We start from the raw sequence: 21,284 nt of genomic DNA on the forward strand, positions 1-21,284 counted from the left end.
TACAAATTAAGTGAAAGCCTGGTATATCTAGCTCAGAAAGCTAAAAATATACTCCATTATCCATGGAGAAGGTCAGATTTTCCTTTACTGAACCAGCTGATATTTGAGTAAGTGGCAATCGATCAGTCTAAGGTCTGCTTCTCATTTTTCATAAATGAAGGGCTGTGGCTTTAAGTAATCACTGACTGCTTGTGCCAAGTGCAGAAGCTGCAATATCTGCCTCTGGTGGGAGAGAGCAGTACAAGCAGTACGGTAACCTGCAAAGCTTGAAGTAAGGCTGAGACAAGGTCCAATGGAGCCCTTCCTAGTAGTGTCTTGTATCTAGCCAGACCAGTTTGGTGTGTGGTGTTGCCAGTACCACCTGTATACCCTGTTAGATGTGCAGGGTGGAAGTGGAGACACAGAAGCTGGAAAATGGGCTGCTCTAGCAGCAAAATGTGCCTCTATTCTCAATGTGCTGCAACAAGGGTAATCACTATTTGTTTTATAGTGCTTTTCTGGAAGAATGTCAGGGAATTTAGGCAGTGGCTGACTGCAGGGAAGGTGACATGGCTCCAGCAGCAAGCAATTCCTGACTGGAAAGCCTGAATCTTATGATCTCTGCAACATTATGCTCTCCACAGCAGTGGTTGCGTCTGGAGGATTCTGTTCATGAAGTGAACACTGAGCTGTGAAATACCTTTAATGTAGTTATGCTATGTATGCTGTGAATTGTCCTTCTTGAATCTGCTTCTTAAACTCTGTTCTATGCAGCAGCTAGTTTCAGGTTTTTAGGCGGTCTTTCAGTTGTGGGCAGAATATAAGGGGCAAAGGAGGTAGTCGGGTTTTTTTCGTGGCTTTTAAGTTGAATAACAAGCTGATTCTTGCTTTAAAAAGCTCTAGTTAGTCTTCCTGAATGCCAAGACCACTTTCAATATTTTTATATATTTTCTTTCAATTCTAATCTGTTTTTTGTAAAGCTAGAAGTTAAATCTGAGTATTTTAGCTGTCATTGAACCTATAAAATCTATTAATGAAAAAATGGCGATAGTTTAAAAGTGGGCTTTACCTTTCCTTCATAGAAGATTGAGCTTCTAGCAAAGTTTAGCTTTGTTTACATTCAGCACAAAGTCCATATGCTGACAAGATCTTAGCATAAATATTTAAGTTTGTGTTTGAAAGAGGCATGCATCATGTGTCCTATGCATGCATTAGTTGAAACATTGTGGGTCAATATACAGTTACACCCATGAGGGCGGGAAAAATCCTAATACAATCATTTAATTGCTGCAAACTAAGATTTAATTGGATTGTTAACTTGGGAAAACTAGGGAGGCTGTTTAAAGAATAACTTCCATAACAACTAAGGAACATGTGTGTGTTTGTAACAGCAAAGCTGTTACCCTAAATGATTCATTTCTTGGCTTCTCACTCTTGCCTTTTGTTTTCCTGCAGATAATGTGAGTTAATTATTGGAAGGTGTTCTATTCAAAACACTAGTAACCAAATGTGTTTTTCTTCTTTTTTTTACAGAGGGAGGAAGCACTAAAACAGCATAAAGAGCTATCTCAAGAATTCCTCAACCTTAGAGGAGAGCTGGGTAAGAAGCTATTTTCCCAATTTTAGGGGGGGAGGGAAGGAAATGCAGCAAGAGTTGTTTTGTAAAGACAGATGTCATGGTATTGTAACAGAAGTCATTAATTCCCTGGCTGAATTCTGTTCAAATGCTTTAACGCTGCATTACTCTGGAGTCTTGACAGCATGACCCCAGGTTCACTGAATTCCTGGCGCTGATCTGACTAAGCCTGTAGGGCCTCCTCAGGAAGCGTGTATCTGATGACCAAAAAGTTCACTTTCCAAAGAGGGGAGGATGTCTTACAGTATGCATATTCCTGTTTGATACCTAAATTATTTGTAAATTGTTTCTACAGACACTTTCGGGCAAAAGTTGATTAAAACTAAAATGTGCCATATAAATCTATTATATTTTCTCTTTACTGGTTTGTGGCAAATGAGTGTAAAATTAATAGAAGGAAATGCCATAAATCTCATGAGATTAAATGCTTGAGAACTTATCTTCGTGGACAACTATAATATTGAAAATGAACTTGTAATGCGCAAGGGATAGTTTTGCCAACTTTGAAGCTGCATTTAACTGTGTTTAATGGTGACGTCCGTTTGTTTTGCCTTGATCTTAGAGTGGTATTTTGCTCAGATATTTGTGTGTGAAATGAAAATGTAACTGCAGTTGAGGCAAATGAAGCTAATACTTACACAGTATCAGCACATTTTTATTGTGATAACCGTAGCATTCTGAAAACAGAAATCACCTGTGTGTTAGTCTCAGATACTTCATCATCATTACTTTCCAACACCGTGAAAATAGGACTTAAAGTTGTAAATAGTCTGTCAAAGTTAACTGTGTGTATAGCTCTCCTTACTTGCAGCAACAGCATTAACTGAAGGCTTATTTTCCAGTTGTGACTGATAGGCTAGGCATTTGCTGGCAGCTACTATCTAACTGAGTTAAGAGCTTAGTTTTCCTTGGCCCTTTGACTCTCCCCAACCATTAACTGTCAGGAAATGGCTTCCCCATCTGTCACAACTGCTTATATCTAACTTAGTTTTAAAAAAATGTAATTAAGCTTTCTGCAACAGTGTGTCTTTGGTGTTTTGTGTTGTACACAATTGAGCAAATGCTTTCTTTGCTGCCCTTTACTTTTAGTTATACTGAAGTAATTCTGTAGTGTAGATCAGGGCTTAATAATGAATAATCCCCACCCGGGAGCGACATAGTTTTATACAAACCCAACTGCCAGTGGACAGCGCTATGTTGGCAGTAAGTGGTTTAACTAAGCCGACAGGAGAGTGCTCTTGAAGCATCTTCACTAAAGCACTTCAGCAGTGCAGCTGCCTGGGTATGGTGTTTTAAGTGTACACCTGCCCTTAGGATACTCTTCACACAACTTCATCAGCTAGGCACTGCAGAGTCAAAGGTGCAATAGAAGACACAGGGGTTGCTCTCTTCATAGTTTGTCTGCTGAGCTTACTGCACACATCAGGGGTTCCATGCATTCCTTCAGCTCCCTGTTTGCCATCTTCCTGCCCCCCTCTTTCAGAGACTTCCTGCAACTTCCCCACCCTTTCCCTCATGCTAGAGGTTCTGGGGGCCTCCATATCAGGATGCCCTATTCTCCTGATGCCAAGGCCTGTGTGCGTGCCCCTATTCTGCATTTTGTCCTTACTGTTCATTATTCTTTCTATCTGGGAGTGCCATCTGGGGTGTCGTCTGAGAGGATGAGCAGGAATATTGTTATGCTCAAAGATGTTAATGGGTGCATCAACCAGTTTGACCTATAGACAATTGCAAAGCAGCTTGATGCTGTGTCTGTGTTAATTAGATGGGAGGGGCTCTGTGTCCCCCATTTCCCCACCCTTTTTGTTCTGATTTCCTCCCAAATTAACATGGCTCTAACCATTGAAGCCTAGAATTTTCCCTGAAATTTTGAAATTGATCAGATGTGGTCAAAGACAGAGAGATGCCTTTGAATTGAGTGTAAGGTCTGTGCAATCTTGGCCAATAAATGCCAGAAATTTTAATTTCAAATTTCCTTTTTCATCTTTTGCATGAAATTCAATATAAAATGGCAAACTTTAATGGGTTCGTACAATGTAGAATTGTCAACATGTGTCTTTAGCCTTCCTACTGCTTAGTAGGGAAATATATTTCTTCCACCCTAGGGAGATTATGGAATCTCCATCACTGGAGGTCTTTAAGAACTGGTTAGACAATGTTTACCTGTCAGGGATGGTCCTCTTGAGGTCCCTTCCAGTCCTACCCTTCTAGGATTCATGAACACTAAAGAGCCCTATTCCCAAAATAAGGCTATGTCTATACTAGAAATACTACAGTGACGCAGCTGTGCCGCTATGGTACAGCCGCTTAATACAGCGACAGAAGGGGTTCATCTGTTGCTGTAGTAAATCCACCTCTCCAAGAGGTGGTAGCTGGGTTGATAAAAGAATTCTTCATCTGTGTCTACACTGCAGCTTAGGTCAGTTTAACTACATTGCACAGGGTGTGAAATTTTTCAGTCCTGAGCGATGTAGTTAATCCGACCTAACTTTGTCGCGTAGACCAGCTCTTGAGAAACTCTTAATACTGGAGTTTTAGCTTCATACAAACAACTCTCAAAAACTGGTGTCATGTCAAGAGACAAGTTAAGACAGACTATCAGATAAACTTACAGAAAAGAAAAACAGTCTCTCACCCTGTCCTTCCATTCACATACCTTTTCAGCCTCCTTTCCCCATCACATTCATTTGCCTACTGACCTGGTTAAGAGAATTTCTTTAATCATCATAGCTCTTTATTAGGGATGGTAAAAACTAGTTTGGAAAAGTGGATTGGGAGGACAAAACTAGACTATTTTTTTCCCCAATCACCATTTTTAAAAAAAGGATCCTTATGTAGTTGTCTCCTTCTCAGATGACTCTCCCCATAGGCTCTAGCTGCCTCCCTATGACTACTAGTAGTCTGGTTGGTCTCTAGCTGGGAAGACAGACTTCAGATCCCATTCTCAAGTACTCCTTTTAGATGGTGTCAACGTTCCTTCCCCACTATGAATTCTAGGGTACAGATGAGGGGACCTGCATGAAAAACCCCCTAAGCTTATTTTTACCAGCTTAGGTTAAAACTTCTCCGAGGTACAAACTGGACTTTATTGCTGCCACCACCAAGCATCTAACAAAATATAACCGGGAAAGAGCCCACTTGGAAACTTCTTTCCCCCCAAAATCCCCCCAAGCCCTACACCCCCATTCCTGGGGAAGGCTTGATAAAAATCCTCACCAATTTGCATAGGTGAACACAGACCCAAACCCTTGGATCTTAAGAGCAATGAAAAAGCAATCAGGTTCTTAAAAGAAGAATTTTAATTGAAGAAAAAGTAAAAGCATCACCTCTGTAAAATCAGTATGGTAAATACCTTACAGGGTAATCAGATTCAAAACATAGGTTTTGCCTAGAGGGATTCTCTTAAGTTACAAAAAGACACAAAAACAGGAATATACATTCCATTCAGCACAACTTATTTTATCAGCCATTTAAACAAAACAGAATCTAATGCATATCTACTAGATTGCTTGCTAACTCTTTACAGGAGTTCTGACCTGCATTCCTGCTCTGGTCACGGCAAAAGCAACACACCAACAGAGAAAACCTTATGTCCCCTGTCCCGTCCCCCCCCCAGCTTTGAAAGTATCTTGTCTTCTCATTGGTCATTTTGGTCAGGTGCCAGCGAGGTTATCTTTAGCTTCTTAACCCTTTACAGGTGAAAGGGTTTTTCCTCTGGCCAGGAGGGATTTAAAGGTGGTTAGCCTTCCCTTTATATTTATGACAGATGGGTAGTGATTGGAAAACTTCAGATATGAGTCATCTTGATGTATAATGTTGTACGGGATTGTTAAACATTCTTTCCCACATAAATGTTGTTTCTTCAGTACTCCATCCCCCTACCAACTATGGGAGTGCTACACTAGGGACATCATTCCATTACTCTTACTCCTCCTGGTCTTCATGTGACATCCAGAGTGTTAACTTCCATGAAGTATCAGAGAACTGCAAGCTCTGTTTGATTCACTTACCTTTGGAAGATGCCTGTCATAGAGTGCACCACTCACTGCTGGGCTGGCGCCGCCTCCTGGTCACTTTGAGGATTAGCTCAAGGCCAATGCCACCGTCTGCAGTTTGCACACCGTTGCTCTGACTTGCCATCTGCAGCCACTCTCTTAGCCTCAGGAACCACCGCGTCCTTTTCGTGTCTCAGCCCTCTGGCTAGGTCTCTGTTCCCCCCCGTTCCAGGTGTCGGAGGTATCACTGTACAATAATCTAGCCACTTCCTCAATGATGAGTGGGGCCCACCCATTTCTCTGAGTCCCAGACCAGGGACCCTGTAGATGGCAGCTTCCTGTTGTGCTTCTTTACGTTCTTTCAATGCTGCTACAATTCCCTGAGCTGCTTTCCCACAGCCCCAGCATCTTCTTCGCCCTTACCTCAGGGCATTCAGCTACCCAGTCACAGCAGCCAATCAGGAGCTCCCTCTTGCTCCCCCAGTCCCTGCCAACAGCTTTTCTGTCCAAGGTGCTACCTTCCTGCAGTCTACTAGGAACACAGTCCTCACTCCTTGGTCTCCCTGCAGTGACCATCCCTGCTCCGCCCTGCAGCTCCTGTTATATGGGCCTGCTGGACCCAGATTGGCTGCTCCCTGTAGCCCTTCTCTAATTGGCTGCACTCCATGGAGCCTCACTGTGCCACTTGGAGGACTCGCCTCCACTGTTCCTTCCTGGGGACAAGATATGGTAGGACCCCGGGGCCTCCCTTAACCCCTTCCACTTCTGTGTAGGGTGGATACTACATCACAGTGGCTAAATCTTACTTTCAGCAAAGCATACCTTAATGCAACTTCCTGAATTAAAAAGTGACTCTGTACATAACGCAGGTCTAAGAAAACAAACATTCCCCCCCCCCCCGCCCAAATCATGTGAAAGGGAAAGGATTTAAAACCTACAGGGGAAAACTAGCGTGACATTCAAAGTCTTCTGGCTTTTAACAGGCTTTGTTTGAGAAAGTCAGGACTCAGCACTTGTGGATGAGGTGAATGAGCAACACTCGTAAGATATTATGGTCCACTAACACTAACAGTGGTAGTAGTGGAAAGCTGATTTGTTCAGTCGATAGAGCTGAACTACACTAAGACTCACTTAGGCTGCTTTAAGATAAGTATTCGAAGTTCTGATATGCAGGATGCTACAAGCACAGTTTAGAACTAGAAAGCCAAAGATAGTCCGATAGATTCTCAATTTTGGACAGATATGATCATTATGGACACATGTTCAAAGTTCTAGTCGTAAGCTCACTTTTCGTTAATACACTTTTAAAATTTGCATGGTTTGAGGGCCTAGCTTAAATTTGGCAGTGTAGAAGAGGAACCAAGCAGTTTAATGTGGTATGTAAACTTTGTGTTGTCTTGTCTTAGACAGCTGTCATCTTCCACAAACAACTAAAACTCCTGCAGCATACATTCAACAAAACTTTGAGCCTTAAATTTCCTTCTTTAAAACTTAATTTATCTTTAGCCTGTTTACTTGTCTTGCAATACCAAATTAATCTGGCTGCTGAGCTTGTTAAGCAAACTGCTATATTCTAGATTGTCCTTTTTCTCTTTTCCAGGGTAATTTCAGTTTAATTAAGGTATTCAGGTGGTGATACTCATAATACTAAGAGGCAATGTTTCCTAACTACACTGTTGGTGGATGGACTATTCCATGCTTTCATGTAGGGGATGGTTGTTGTACATATCTTTTTTTCCCCCTTTTATACAATTTTAGCAGTTAAATGTGTTTCTGGAGAAGTGGGCATGGAGATTTAGGCTAGGATTTTCAAAGGAGTAGGTTTCAGAGTAACAGCCATGTTAGTCTGTATTTGCGAAAAGGAGTACTTATGGCACCTTAGAGACTAACCAATTTATTTGAGCATAAGCTTTCGTGAGCTACAGCTGCATCCGATGAAGTGAGCTGTAGCTCACGAAAGCTTATGCTCAGATAAATTGGTTAGTCTCTAAGGTGTCAAAGGAGTAGTAATTCAGTGGAATTTGGGTATCTAACTCAGCCTCCTTTGAAAATCGCAGCCTGAAAGCCTAAACACTGAAACTTAAAATATAGATCTCTTCATTCCAAGGACCCAGATTAGTCATGTTAAACTAGTTATCACGTCACTTTTCTTTCTTTCTTTTTTTCAGTACACAAGCTAAAGGTGCAAGCTAACTTTTCTTCACCTGTAATACAACATATATTGGAACAAGATATAACAAATAAACAATCTTACTTGGGTTAATTTGCCTTTGAAATATGCAGCTCACCTGCAAATACAAAAGATATATCTTCGCTTACTCTTCTGTCTGCAACTGAGTAAGACCGCCTCCTCTGCAATACTCCTCCAAAATAGTATGGGATAAACCTGACTCAACATTATCATTGGCCCTTTGAAAATTGCAACTCAGGAACACTTTGTGTCTGATGTGGAGGACTATTTGAATACTTCCTGTACAGTAAGAGGTGTTTAATAGAAATCTTGTCCTTCACAGTTACTCTATGGCAGTTTACTGTGTTCTCTTAGAATTCATATTTGCTGATTTGTCTTAACAAGGGACCTTTTAAAGTTGGGATAAAAAGGGCATTATTTTAGTGAAGAATTTAGTGAATCTGTTTTGATACTCAGAATAATGGTATTCTCCTTGCAAAGGCACTTGTTAATGCTATAAATAGTAACTCGATCAACTTGGCCATCAACTGAAAAGTTAAACCTTTGAAGGTATGTCTACACTGCAATTAGACATGTGTGAGTAGCCTGTACCGGCTGACTTAGGCTCATGGGGTTCAGGCTGCAGGACTGTTGAATTGCAGTGTAGATGTTCTGACTTCGGCTTATGCCCAAGCTCTGGGACCCTCCCTCCTCACAGGGTCTTAAAGCCCAGACTCCAGCCTGGACATATTTTCTGCAATTAAACAGCAGCCTTGAGCCCAAGTAGCTGGCGTGGGCCAGATGCAGGCTTTTAATTGCAGTGTAGACATACCCTAAGGGCTAGTCTACCCTGGCAATGATAAAGCACTGCGGTGGCAGTGCTTGAACGTGGCTTGTGTTGTCGAGGCAGAGAGCTCTCCCAGCATTCTAAAAGAGCCACCTCCATGGGGGGCGTAGCTACTAGCACTGGGGGCGTGGTTCCCAGTGCTGGCGCGCTGTTTACACTGGTGCTTTACAGGGCTGCAATTTGCTGCACTCGGGGGAGGGGGGGGTTCTTTCGCACCCCTGAGTGAGAAAGTTGCAGTGCTGTAAAGTGCCAGTGTAGACAAGCCCTAAAATACAAAAGTAACTTTTAATCAAGTTCTGCAAAATAGTGTAGCAGATAAATAAAGCATTTATTTTCTCAATTGGTGGTTCACCAAGCACTTGTTAACAGTCCATAGAGAACTGCTTGGACATATGGTGCTGGCTCCCTTTGCTGCTGGTTGCTACGTTGTATGAAAAGAACATTAATTATTTTCCTAATATTTTCCTATGTAATTAATTGCTGTACTTGTCTTATATATGATACGTGATTACCTTGTGGAACCCTCCCATTCACTGTCACATGAACCACCTCCTTTCCATTCACAATATCTCCTAAGATGGGTTCTACGCTACTGAAGTTTGAGAATCTGAGTCTGTTTTGTGACAGCATATACAAATGTTATAATTAAACACAAAGATCTTTCAGAATTCACAAAATCTTCAACTTGTGGGATTCTTTCTTGGTCAGATGAGGGCATTTTTAAAAACTATTCTGTTCATGAAAAATGACCCCCCCCCCATCAGTAGCTCCCCTTCTTAAAAAAATATTTCCCCTAACTAACTTTAGTTGTTTCCCCTTTTAATAAAAGAAGGGACTAAGACCAAGGAGTGTTCTGATAAAATCAAGTTAAAATGCATATAGGTATATGTAATAACTCTATGTTCAATTAAACAATGTATCCTTTTAAGCAACTTTAATTGTATATGATTAAGGCTATGATTTAGTTACCAGTATTTTCAGTAAAAGTCATGGACAGGTCACGGGCAATAAACAAAAATTCGCAGCCAGTGACCTCACCGTGACTTGTACTATACACTCCTGACTAAATCTTGGCGAAGGAGGGGTGCTGCTTTGGGGGGGTGGGCGTGGGCCAGTGGCACCAACTGTTGTGGGGGGGGCTGCCCACCTACCGCTGCTCTGGCTGCTCCCAGGACCGCTGCTCAGGCAGTCCCCCGGGCCAGGTGCACCAGCTGTTGCTCAGGCACTCCCTGGGGCCAGTTGCCCAGGGCCGCCCAAGCAGCGGCTGGTGCAGCTGGTCCCAGGGATGCTGCAGCAGCACCAGTGTGGCTGGCTGTGGGTGGCCCTGGGGTCAGCTATACCAGCCAAAGCAGAAGTCACAGAGGTCGTGGAAAGTCACGGAGTCCGTGACTTCCATGACACACGAAGCCCTATATATGATACCGAAGTACATAATGGTACTTCTGAAATGATGATCGCTGTGTTAACTTCAGTGCTCTTTTTATATTAACTCACATGTAACACATGGACATTACCAGGGGATCTTAAACATCTTTATTAGGTGTTTCAATTAACAGAGATTTTTGTGGTCTGTAATTTGCCAGGAGCTGACCACTGAGTTTTCCCTCTTTTCATCCCATATTACGCTTGATGCACTCTTGACCAACTGCCACTGCCATTGTAATGCCTTGGGTAGAAGACAGTAGAATATATGACCTCCTTTGAGGCTCTCTATTTGCATGAGGGATTCCAACACCTGCTCTTTGAACATAATTGCCCATGTATGAGGGCCAAGATGATTTTGGTCAACATGACTAATCTCAGCGGGTCCAAGAGCAGCAAGAACATGTAATTGGTTTTAATGTTCAGTGTACCAGCAGCCACAAAAGTAGCTTAAACAATTTTAGCTTATTAAACTAAAAGGGTGTTCTGTAGTTTTTTTTAAAAAAAAAAAAGCTTGCGTCACTGTGCCTCAGTTGGTCACAGCTGAGGATGCCAAAATCAGGATAGACTGCTGAGCAATAGGACAGACTCATCCCAAACTGGTGATTGTTCTGTCATTAGACTATACCAAGCCAGTAACAGAAGTGAACATCTGTATAATCACAGTGGTTAGCAAGAACTTAAAAATGCAGTCTCTTTGGGCATTCCAACCCTTGGCTCACCACCCAGACACTAGAATTTTTGATGAGTGGTTACTGAAAACCAATTTCATCAGTTATAGCATCCTTCTAATCCCAAGGGACCAGCCACCTAGCCAGGTCAATATATAACTCTGATCTTACCAATGCCCACACATATGCCAATCCTAAAAAACTATAGGTTTAATAAAAGAAAAGAAGAGTTATAAATGGTTACTAGATCATATACATACAAGTGATTGCAAAGTCCTTAAATCAGGTTTGAAGCAGTGGGAATAAATTGCTAGCTTGCAAAAGTCTCTCTGGAATCACCCAAACAGATTGGGGGTCATCAGTCCTTGTTTAGAGCTTCTTTGTTAGAAATCCAGACCAGAGAAATGAAGCAGGAAATGAAGATGTCTCAAATGCCTTTTTATATCCTCGGCCATGTGCATGGAATATTACAGTCTCAAATAAAGCCCAGAACCCAGATGCATGGAAAATTATTGGCCCAAGATGAGTCCAGGGTCACACAAGAATATCATGTACCCTTACATGCTTTGACTCTCAAAGGCAGCCATTGCTCATACTCTTTCTGAGACATCTACAGGAAAGGCTTACTGGGCAGTATGAATTTCTTCAGTGGCCTATTGTGAGCCGAGTGTCCTGAATTGACCATCAAAATAACTATCTGGCCTTGATATAAATTCTGTTGGGGCTGGCGGGGAGCAGGGAGTAGTGTTACCCAGGAACACAACACATGTAAGATGCAAGTACATAGACAATATTCATAATTTCAGATTCAAAGATGATACTTTGATTTAGCCAGCATAATCATATTTGACAGCCTAACTTTTCCATTGACATCTTACATGATACGCTTTGTATAAATTTATGGAAATTGTGTAACAGTGATATAGATGGTTACCTTTCTTATATACAGCATCACACTCAGCTTGAGCAAAAAATTAAAATTCATAGAAAGTATTAATTATGCTATAGGATTTTTTTACCCAATGGAAAAAAAATTGAGCACATCTGGATCCAGCATACTTGTGTGGGTCAAAGGAAGGTAGAAAGAAGTCTTCAGGTAAGACACATTTCAGCATTAAATGTAAAAATAAACTTCAAAACAGCAACTAAATATTATGTACAAACATGTAATTTCATATTAAGTACTTGCTGTTGTAATTTCCTCTCATTCCCATTAACAAACCTATTAAGATATACCTAATTCACTATGCTAGTGTCTTGCTTTTGGTTACTGCCTGTTAAGGAGTTCTCTGAGTACCTATAAATCTGGCACAATAGTGGATTCTCATAGGAATTAAGTAAAGTAAACCAGTAAATGACCATAATTTCTTGAAGAAAATGATTTTTGGTTTCAAAATCATAAAATTGATAGAATCATAGAATATCAGGGTTGGAAGGGACCTCAGGAGGTCATCTAGTCCAACCCCCTGCTCAAAGCAGGACCAATCCCCAATTAAATCATCCCAGCCAGGGCTTTGTCAAGCCTGACCTTAAAAACTTCTAAGGAAGGAGATTCTACCACCTCCCTAGGTAACGCATTCCAGTGTTTCACCACCCTCCTAGTGAAAAACTTTTTCCTAATATCCAACCTAAACCTCCCCCACTGCAACTTGAGACCATTACTCCTTGTCCTGTCCTCTTCTACCACTGAGAATAGTCTAGAACCATCCTCTCTGGAACCACCTCTCAGGTAGTAGAAAGCAGCTATCAAATCCCCCCTCATTCTTCTCTTCTGCAGACTAAACAATCCCAGTTCCCTCAGCCTCTCCTCATAAGTCATGTGTTCCAGACCCCTAATCATTTTTGTTGCCCTTCACTGGACTCTTTCCAATTTATCCACATCCTTCTTGTAGTGTGGGGCCCAAAACTGGACACACTACTCCAGATGAGGCCTCACCAATGTCGAATAGAGGGGGACGATCACGTCCCTCGATCTGCTTGCTATGCCCCTATTTATACATCCCAAAATGCCATTGGCCTTCTTGGCAACAAGGGCACACTGCTGACTCATATCCAGCTTCTCTCGTCCACTGTCACCCCTAGGTCCTTTTCCGCAGAACTGCTGCCTAGCCATTCGGTCCCTAGTCTGTAGCTGTGCAGTGGGTTCTTCCGTCCTAACTGCAGGACCCTGCACTTATCCTTATTGAACCTCATCAGATTTCTTTTGGCCCAATCCTCCAATTTGTCTAGGTCCCTCTGTATCCTATCCCTGCCCTCCAGCGTATCTACCACTCCTCCCAGTTTAGTATCATCTGCAAATTTGCTGAGAGTGCAATCCACACCATCCTCCAGATCATTTATGAAGATATTGAACAAAACCGGCCCACAGGACCAACCCCTGGGGCACTCCACTTGACACCGGCTGCGAACTAGACATGGAGTCATTGATCACTACCCGTTGAGCCCGACAATCTAGCCAACTTTCTACCCACCTTATAGTGCATTCATCCAGCCCATACTTCTTTAACTTGCTGACAAGAATACTGTGGGAGACCGTGTCAAAAACTTTGCTAGCTTTGCTAGCTTTTAGTCCTTAATCAATCAATTCATATATAATTAATTAATATACTTAAAACTGTGCTTATATTGGCTCTTACTGGGACCAGAAGAGAGGCTTGAAAAATACTTGCATGAAAACATCTATGACTTAGGCACAAAAGCTGAATAAGTTCAGTTATTATGGTCTGATATATATGGAGGGCAAACTAGATTTTATAATGTGGGGATCCAGTACATTCTTTTGTAAGCATTTATTATTTGAATTATTTTCACTGAAAACATGAATTGAATCTCTGTGTAAGGAAGAAGAGTCATTCGCTTTCAGAACACCTTCTTAATGTAAAATCCATAATGGCTGCTGCAGATCATCCGATTCACTTTTCACCTCTAGTAAGCAATATTCATTTGGAAAGGGAACATCCTGAAAACACTTCAGTGTGTGTAATGCTTAGTTGGAACCTTGGGATTGATATTCCAAGATAGCATTTCTCAATCTTTTCAGGTTGCCAACACCTTATATGAAGCAAACTTTCACATCTCCCTTACGTTTGCTATAAAAGGGGTGGGGGGTGGGAGGGGAAGTATCCGTAATAAGCTTATATGATTTGGATGTGTTTAGAGAGGAGTTGGCAGAGAGTGCTTACCCTTAAATGGTGGGGGGAAAAGGGGGTCTAATATTTTCTTTAGATTATATTTTCAATGCCTTGTGACCTGCCTGGTTGCCTTTTGTGACTCCCGAGAGCCATGACCCACTAATTGAGAAACACTGTTCAAAAACAGTAGCCATATCCCAAAGCTTATTACACCCCATGGGATACAGCCATGAGGAAGTGTAGCAGAACCAATTCTTGCCAAAATCTGGCAGAAACATCCATAAGTAAACAGAATACGAGGCTCCTCATGCTCTTGAGCTTCATGCTTCCTTCCCAGCTCCCTTCTTGGAAACAAGATGTTATGAATAAAGCCAAATTGTTTGTTTACTTTACAGTATTGCCAGTCCCAAACATTTAAAAATTCAAGAGTCAGACCCTCAGTTATCCTAGAGGTGGAGCAGATGAGCTACTTGTGTGAGTGCTAGATTAAGATGGTGGCTGAAGGGAGCCTGGCCCAGCCTGTCTCTTTGACCTCCAGGAGGTGGGAAACTCCTTCTCCACATAATGCTTCAGAAAGGGATAGGATACAATGCTGGAGATGTGTACTGGATCTGGGTGGTGTGAAAGTAAGGGGCAAGAAAAGCTTGCTGTGAACAACGGAGGTATGAGTGTTCGTTTAAAAAAAAAGTTGCAAGGATTGTTTTATAATGGGAAAATACTAGGTAACTAAAGTATTGGGGTTATAATAATATAATAATGAGTATAATAATGGGTACCCTTATAATAATGGGTGGGGTGTGGAAAATTGTGGAGAGTGATTGGCACTCTTAAGTGGCAGCAAACATTAGATTTGTCTATCTGAAACTACCTTCTAGTTGCTAAATATAGTGTTCCCTATAGTAACTGCTATGTCTCCAAGGCTTAAAAAAAATTGCCTTAATGTTACAAATGAAATTGAACTAACTTAATGGATAAATGGAAAGCACTTTCTTTCTTCTCTGGGTTTTGTGGCATTTATCTACGGTTACATCTGTGCTCTGTGGATTTGTAACCATGCATAGTTGAATCTTTTATTGAATGTAATATGTTAGCATGGTTGATGTATGGAACTGTGGTGGGAAGTGCTTTATGTTGGGGGGAGGGGGAAGGAGAGATGACAATTGTGAAGCATGCACTTGTTCAGGCAGTGTACTTGGTAAGAGGCTGTGAAGTGTAGGAAAAGCTCAAATGGGCATTTATTTATTTATTTTTAATGCTGAAGTTTATTCTACCAAAAGAGAGCATCCTCCAGTTAATGAAAAATGTATTCTTCAAAGCTAACTTTAAACACCATTTGAATAGGCAAAACATTTGAGTTGAACAAACTTTTCTCCTAGAGTGTCTGAATTAATAAAGAATTTTTTCTAGGTCAGGCTGGGGAAATAATTGGCTCTTTTTCACAGTGTGCCCTTATTACTTTTGCCAGATAATATTCTGAAGAATTCTATGCTTTTTAATCGTGTTTTAACATGGTAGGGAATAGGGCTGTGCAAACTAGTCCCAAACAATTTGAATCTTGCCTGTCTTGTTGTCAAACAACTTAATTTTTTAAGAATTTACTAGCTTTAAATTTTTGATAAATTTCAGTCAGTGGATTGCTTGAAACACTGTTTCATGTGCACTGTTCAATGCATTATTACCTTGGTTGATCACCTTGATTATATGGTACTTCTGTTCCTCTAAAATGGAGAAGGCATTTTGTTGATTCTCTCAAGACAACAGTCAGGGATTACTGTGACTGAAAACATTGTAGCCTGAGAGAGGCTAGCCTTCACCTTTCTCATCCAAGTAAAACAGGCAGCATCTGCCCTGGTCTATTCTACAAACTTATGTCAGTATAACCGCATAGTTCAGAGGTGTGGAAAATCCCTGCCCCTGTGTGACAGATTGACCTAACTCTCTGTGTAGATGGTGCTTTGTCACCTGGAGGGCTTCTCCCATCAATATAGCTACTGCTTTTCGGGGTGGTGAAGAGCCTGCGCTGATGGGTTAAGCTCTCCTGTTGGCAAAGACAGTGTTTTCACTAAGCGCTACACGCTGTGCCGCTGGGAGTCCCCTTCTTCCAAGATCATGTTACCTCCCTCACCACGCTTTGAGCAGAGGAAAAATCCTAGAGTTCTTCAAGGAAAGAGCACCCACTCCCCTCCACCTCCTGCTGCTGTTCTGGGGGTGGCTGCTCTACATCCTGGTAAATGCTTCCTCTATCAAGGCCTCCAGTTCATACTTGTGAAGAGCCCAGTATTTTGAGGTGCCCACTCTATCCCTCATTGTTACCTACCTTTCAGAGGGGTTGCAGGGCTAAGATCTCTACCCACTCAGAAGCAAACACTTCTATCAGGTATGTCAATTTTAGGATGGCTGCTGCACTGCTTCTGCCTTAAATTTATTTTTGGTAAGGAACCCAGCAAAATCCTAGACTTTTTTCACAAAACCTATGTAAAGAAAACTTCACTCCTATGAAGGTTTGCAAAAAGCAAACACAAAAGGTACATATATAGCAAATAGGTATTTTGTTTCTAAATCACTGCAGTGTTGGCAAATAGGTTCCTGACTGTTATCCCAGCTGTGGCAGTGAAAATGCATCATGTGCCTCAACTCAAATCACATGAAACTCTCTGTGTGGGGTAGAGATTGATTTGTAAGCTTCTGTCATGTTTCTTGTTACTGACTAATAAATGCCTATCTTGCCCCTTCTTCCTGCCCACAAACCTACACGCTCCTACTCTATTATACAAATTAGAACAGTTCTTCCTTGGACACTGGAAATAAAGTGAAGTTGCATTATGTGGGATCTCTATGGTATGCATCTCATTCATTCAAACATCTTCCACAAATGCACATTTGTGGATTATCTCAAGGTTACTTTTTGTCAGACATCCTGAATTCTAGTACTACGATCCTCTCTTAAATCCAAATTACAAATTGACTGAACAAGAACTAATGTGGCTATTCACTAAAGGTTTGGGGGTTTTCTTTGACTTCCTCTGTTTTATTAAACAGTATGTATCGTCCAAAATACTTGAGGTGGCAGTTTAAAACGCTATGTCCCCAAGGCAATGTATGGATGCTTTTGTTAATATGCAAGTGAAGGCAGCTTCTTTACCTAGAGACAGTAGAGACAAATGAATAATCTGGACCATTCAAATAATGAAACGAGATAGGTGTTAAAAATAATGGAAGAACCAACACAATGGATCATTTGAAACACTTTGCTATGATGCTCTCAAATTAAATAATCCATGTTAGCAATGACTGCTTCATAGCTATCTCTCTCACCACCATGCTATAAACGGAGATCAGAGTTCTGCATGTAGCTGTACCAGTGATGTTATCCGCTGGCTCTCTGCCTGCTCCTTTGTATTGTTTTAGTGATAGTAACCATCACTACTTACCCTTCCCTCAAAATACAGAACTATGCCAGGCAAATATATTCAGTGGCTTTCAGCTGACATGGTATTGATAAAAATTCAAATGTTTAACTTGCATTTCCAAAGGAAGGGGCTATTGTAACTTAGGAGGAATAAAGACAGATTTAAAAGAACCCTAATGCTGTTAAATGACAACTTTCTTCCTAAAATAGCATATGAAATCAGGATCAGTTACAAGCAATAGTCAGGAATTTTTGTCCATTTGGGGAAATTATGCAGTGTTGTAGCCATATCAGTCCCAGGATATTAGAGAGACAAGGTGGATGAGGTAGTATCTTTTAGTGGACCAACTTCTGTTGGTGAGAGACAAGATTTCAAGCTTACACGGAGATCATCTTCAGTTGAGTGTGTGGCAATGTCTGTTTGAAGGTGAAAAGCTCAGTTTAAAAATGAATTCTGATCAGCAACCATCCCAGGCAGATGAATGGAGTTGGCAAACTGTTCAAGTCTTTTGAAGATGGGGCTAATTTATGTAAATACTCACTTTACACAACTGTTTGTTACATAACAAAGCTTCAGTGGCTTCGCTCATAGTTCACTTGCAGACAGGGATGGCAGGTTTGTATTAATTTTTGGTGGTGCCCAGAACAGGTCCAAGTCCACCCCCCTCACCACACACACACACACCTGCATATTGGTGCACATAACAAAATTAATGGGGTGGGGCTGAGGGGTTTGGAGTGTGAGAGGGGGCTCAGGGCTGGGGCAGACGGTTGGGGTGTTGGGGGACGAGTGTTTTGGGATGTGGGAGGGTGCTCAGGGCTAAGGCAGAGGGTTGGGCTGGGGGGGGGGCAGCAATGAGAGATTCATGGTGCAGGAGGCGGCTCAGGGAGAGGCAAAGGGGTGGGGTGTGGGCTCTGGTTGGGGTGGGGCTGGATATGAGGAGTTTGGGGTGCAGGCAGGCTGCCCCAGGACTGGGGCCAGAGTCCCCCCCAGCCCTCTCCCCGCCAGCAGCATGGGCACCACAGGCCCATATAACTCCCTGCCCCTGCTTGCAGAATTCCAAATGGATACAGTGCCTAAAACCAGAGTGCAAGTGTTAATCATTCAGTAACTCAACCTCCCTTGCTCTTGATGAATGAAAGGTAATTGTAAAGATGTAGCAATATGACAGCTACAGAACTTCAAGGCATTCTGATTGGAATACTGAAGTAGTTGGACTAGTTGTACACTTTAGGGATCCTGACTAAGATACTGCAACTTATTTCACATGGTTCAAGCAAAGCTGTGACACTGACAAGCATTTCATATAATGCATGTATAAAAACTTGTAACTCCCATGCTGCTGTTACACACTCTGCCAAGAGCACAAATTTTTGGGGAAGGAAGGTATTTAAATCAAGTATACTTTCTATACACTATCACTTCCATTTCTCTTCATGTGTGTGTGTGCGCAGAAAGGGCACAACAGTCAACACCAACAACTGTCTCCCCCAAGATTACACCTGTCACTTCTGTGGGAAAATCTGCAGGGCACAAATTGGGCTCCTAAGCCACTTAAAAACTCACCAGTGAACCCCCTTGGCAGACATCATCCTTGCATTGAGGGATAGCCAAAGAGTAAGATATAAAATTCTTGCCTCCAACTAATCCAAGGTTATAGTATCCTTTTAGCTAGGTCTCTGTTTAAATAGCTTAGATAAGCCTTTAATTTTCTTTAATAAGCCTTGAGACTGCATGGAAATGAAACCTTATCCAATGGTATTCAGTGGTCAGCCTTCGCTATCCAGACTATACTCTGCTGCCATGACTCAAATGTACTACTTTATTTTCCCTTATAATCATGCTACTTGTATGCAGATGACGGTTTATATGGCAGAGCTTGTTCAGCTGGTCATGCTACCAATAGAAAAATGTGCATATGTGTGTGTGTGTGTGTGGGGGGTGTATGTGCCCTTTTGCTCTGAGTTGTGAACATTTATATACAGATTTGCTGTGGTAGAATTAATAAGTATAGATACTTGAATGGAAAGCAGATGTTCAAAGTACCTTTTAAATGGGGGGAGGGGGAGGAAAGAAATTTAGTTCTTTGTTAAACTGGATTAATGGAAACATTAAGAAACATTCTGTATTTCTAAAAGATTGCTTTCCATTCTCCATGCTGCCTGCAACTATCTCATAATAATCTTATTGTATTTCTGCTCTATTCTTTAGAATGTAGCCTAATATACTATGAGTTTCAAAAATCCTGGATTAACTGGCTAAAGCAGTCATGTAACAGTGAGCATAACTGGCAATGCAGTACTCCATTGTTTGAAAGTACACAAGAATGTATGTTCTAAATTCAATTTACTCCTGTTTCATTTCTTCTTGGAAAACATAGTTTACACACCCATTGCTAGGCTTGGTATCGTGGTAATGCATGGGTCGCTGGGAAACTGCATATTAGCTGCTGGAAAATATATCTTAAATGATTCATAGAATGTTACTAATGATTTCTGAGGGGACGAAAGGCTAATAGTGGGTACACTGGAAGGGCAGTGGAGGGTGAGAAAACCTGGATTTGTGCTGGAAATGGCCCAACCTGATGATCACTTTAGATAAGCTATTACCAGCAGGACAGTGGGGTGGGAGGAGATATTGTTTCATATTCTCTGTGTATATATAAAGTCTGCTGCAGTTTCCACGGTATGCATCCGATGAAGTGAGCTGTAGCTCACGAAAGCTTATGCTCAAATAAATTGGTTAGTCTCTAAGGTGCCACAAGTACTCCTTTTCTTTTTGAGTATACAGAAGCTTGTCCAACTAGCATTTTGATGATGATGTGGAGAAATCGCTTTTCTCTGGTCTATTATCTCTGTGTAATTAACATGTTAAATAGGTATTCATCTTTAGGGACCTAGGATTTCAGTTTATACCTTGGAAAAAGTAATTAGCTAAGTTTGAACTGACATACTAGTTTGAGGAATCCAGTAGTGAAATAAGATCCAATTAAGTAAAGTGGTAAATCCAATTAAGATCTTCATTAGGGCACTCCAGTCTCTGTAGTGAGAAACATGTCACTGATAAATTTTCTGTTGTGAACCAGTCATTTTTTAACTGTACATGAAGTGCTTTCCCCCCCCTTTTTTTCTGATCTTAAGGCCCCATCTATACTTATAGAGCTGTAGCATGTGTGGTGAGGAGGCTCTATGCCAATGGGAGAGAGCTCTCCCATTGGCATAAAAAACCAACCCCCTGAGCCGCAGAAGTTCTGTCGCAGAAGCTCTCCCACTGACATAGCACTGGGCACATGAGCACTTACATCAGTGTAACTTACGTTGCACAGGGGGTGTGGAATATGCATACCCCTGAGCAACGTAAGTTTTACCAACATAGGTTACATCTACACTGCCATCTAACTCTAAACTTAACCCTCAGCCTGAGAGGCACTGAATGGTCACTGTAATACTTTCAAGAACTCTTACAGACAGCAGATTGCCTCTTTAGGCAGCCTTAGAGGTGGCACTCTTTTTACAAGTAAATAATATTTTGTGTCATAATCCTGCTGTGTGGAATTTCCACTGCTATCTTTAGTACCTATAATGTAGACAAGCTCTGAAATTATGATTGGATTTAACAAGTCAAATTACTGACTCTTCATTTTTAAATCTTCAGTAACCACTTCTGCAGCCTGTGAGAAATTGGAGAGAGACAGGAATGAATTACAAGCTGCTTATGAAGGGTTTGTGCAGAAGCTAAATCAGCAACATCAAAATGATCTGACAGAGCTGGAGGAAAGACTTAAACAATTTTACACTGGAGAGTGTGAGAAATTACAGAGTATCTGTATTGAAGAAGCTGAAAAATATAAAGCACAACTCCAAGAGCAGGTCTGTGGTATTTGAATTAGAAGAGTTCTCTGGGGCTTTTGAAGCTTTCTTTGAGAGATTAGTAACCCAGCTACATCAAGTTTCATCTTGTACAATTTAACAGGCAGCAAATGTGCTTTACCAATAATTCATTCCTTTCTATGGTAAACAAGTC

At 41.5% G+C, this 21,284-nt stretch overlaps 1 protein-coding gene across 8 annotated transcripts in view; it reads left to right on the top strand.

Moving 5' to 3' along the window:
* MTUS1 (microtubule associated scaffold protein 1) overlaps positions 1-21,284 on the top strand; it is a 202,678-nt gene that overhangs the window by 166,686 nt on the left and 14,708 nt on the right. For 6 of the 8 annotated variants that reach the window (XM_084627576.1, XM_084627578.1, XM_084627577.1 and 3 more), the window contains 2 exons: positions 1,513-1,579; positions 20,916-21,130. In XM_084627576.1, coding sequence (XP_084483702.1) covers positions 1,513-1,579; positions 20,916-21,130 — 282 coding nt within the window. Of the gene's footprint in view, positions 1-233; positions 469-1,512; positions 1,580-20,915; positions 21,131-21,284 lie in introns of those variants that run through there. The other 2 variants (XM_084627582.1, XR_014711532.1) reach the window with 2 other exon arrangements.

This window comes from Lepidochelys olivacea, assembly GCF_965140295.1.
Source record: "Lepidochelys olivacea isolate rLepOli2 genome assembly, chromosome: 4".
Lineage (NCBI taxonomy): Eukaryota > Metazoa > Chordata > Testudines > Cheloniidae > Lepidochelys > Lepidochelys olivacea.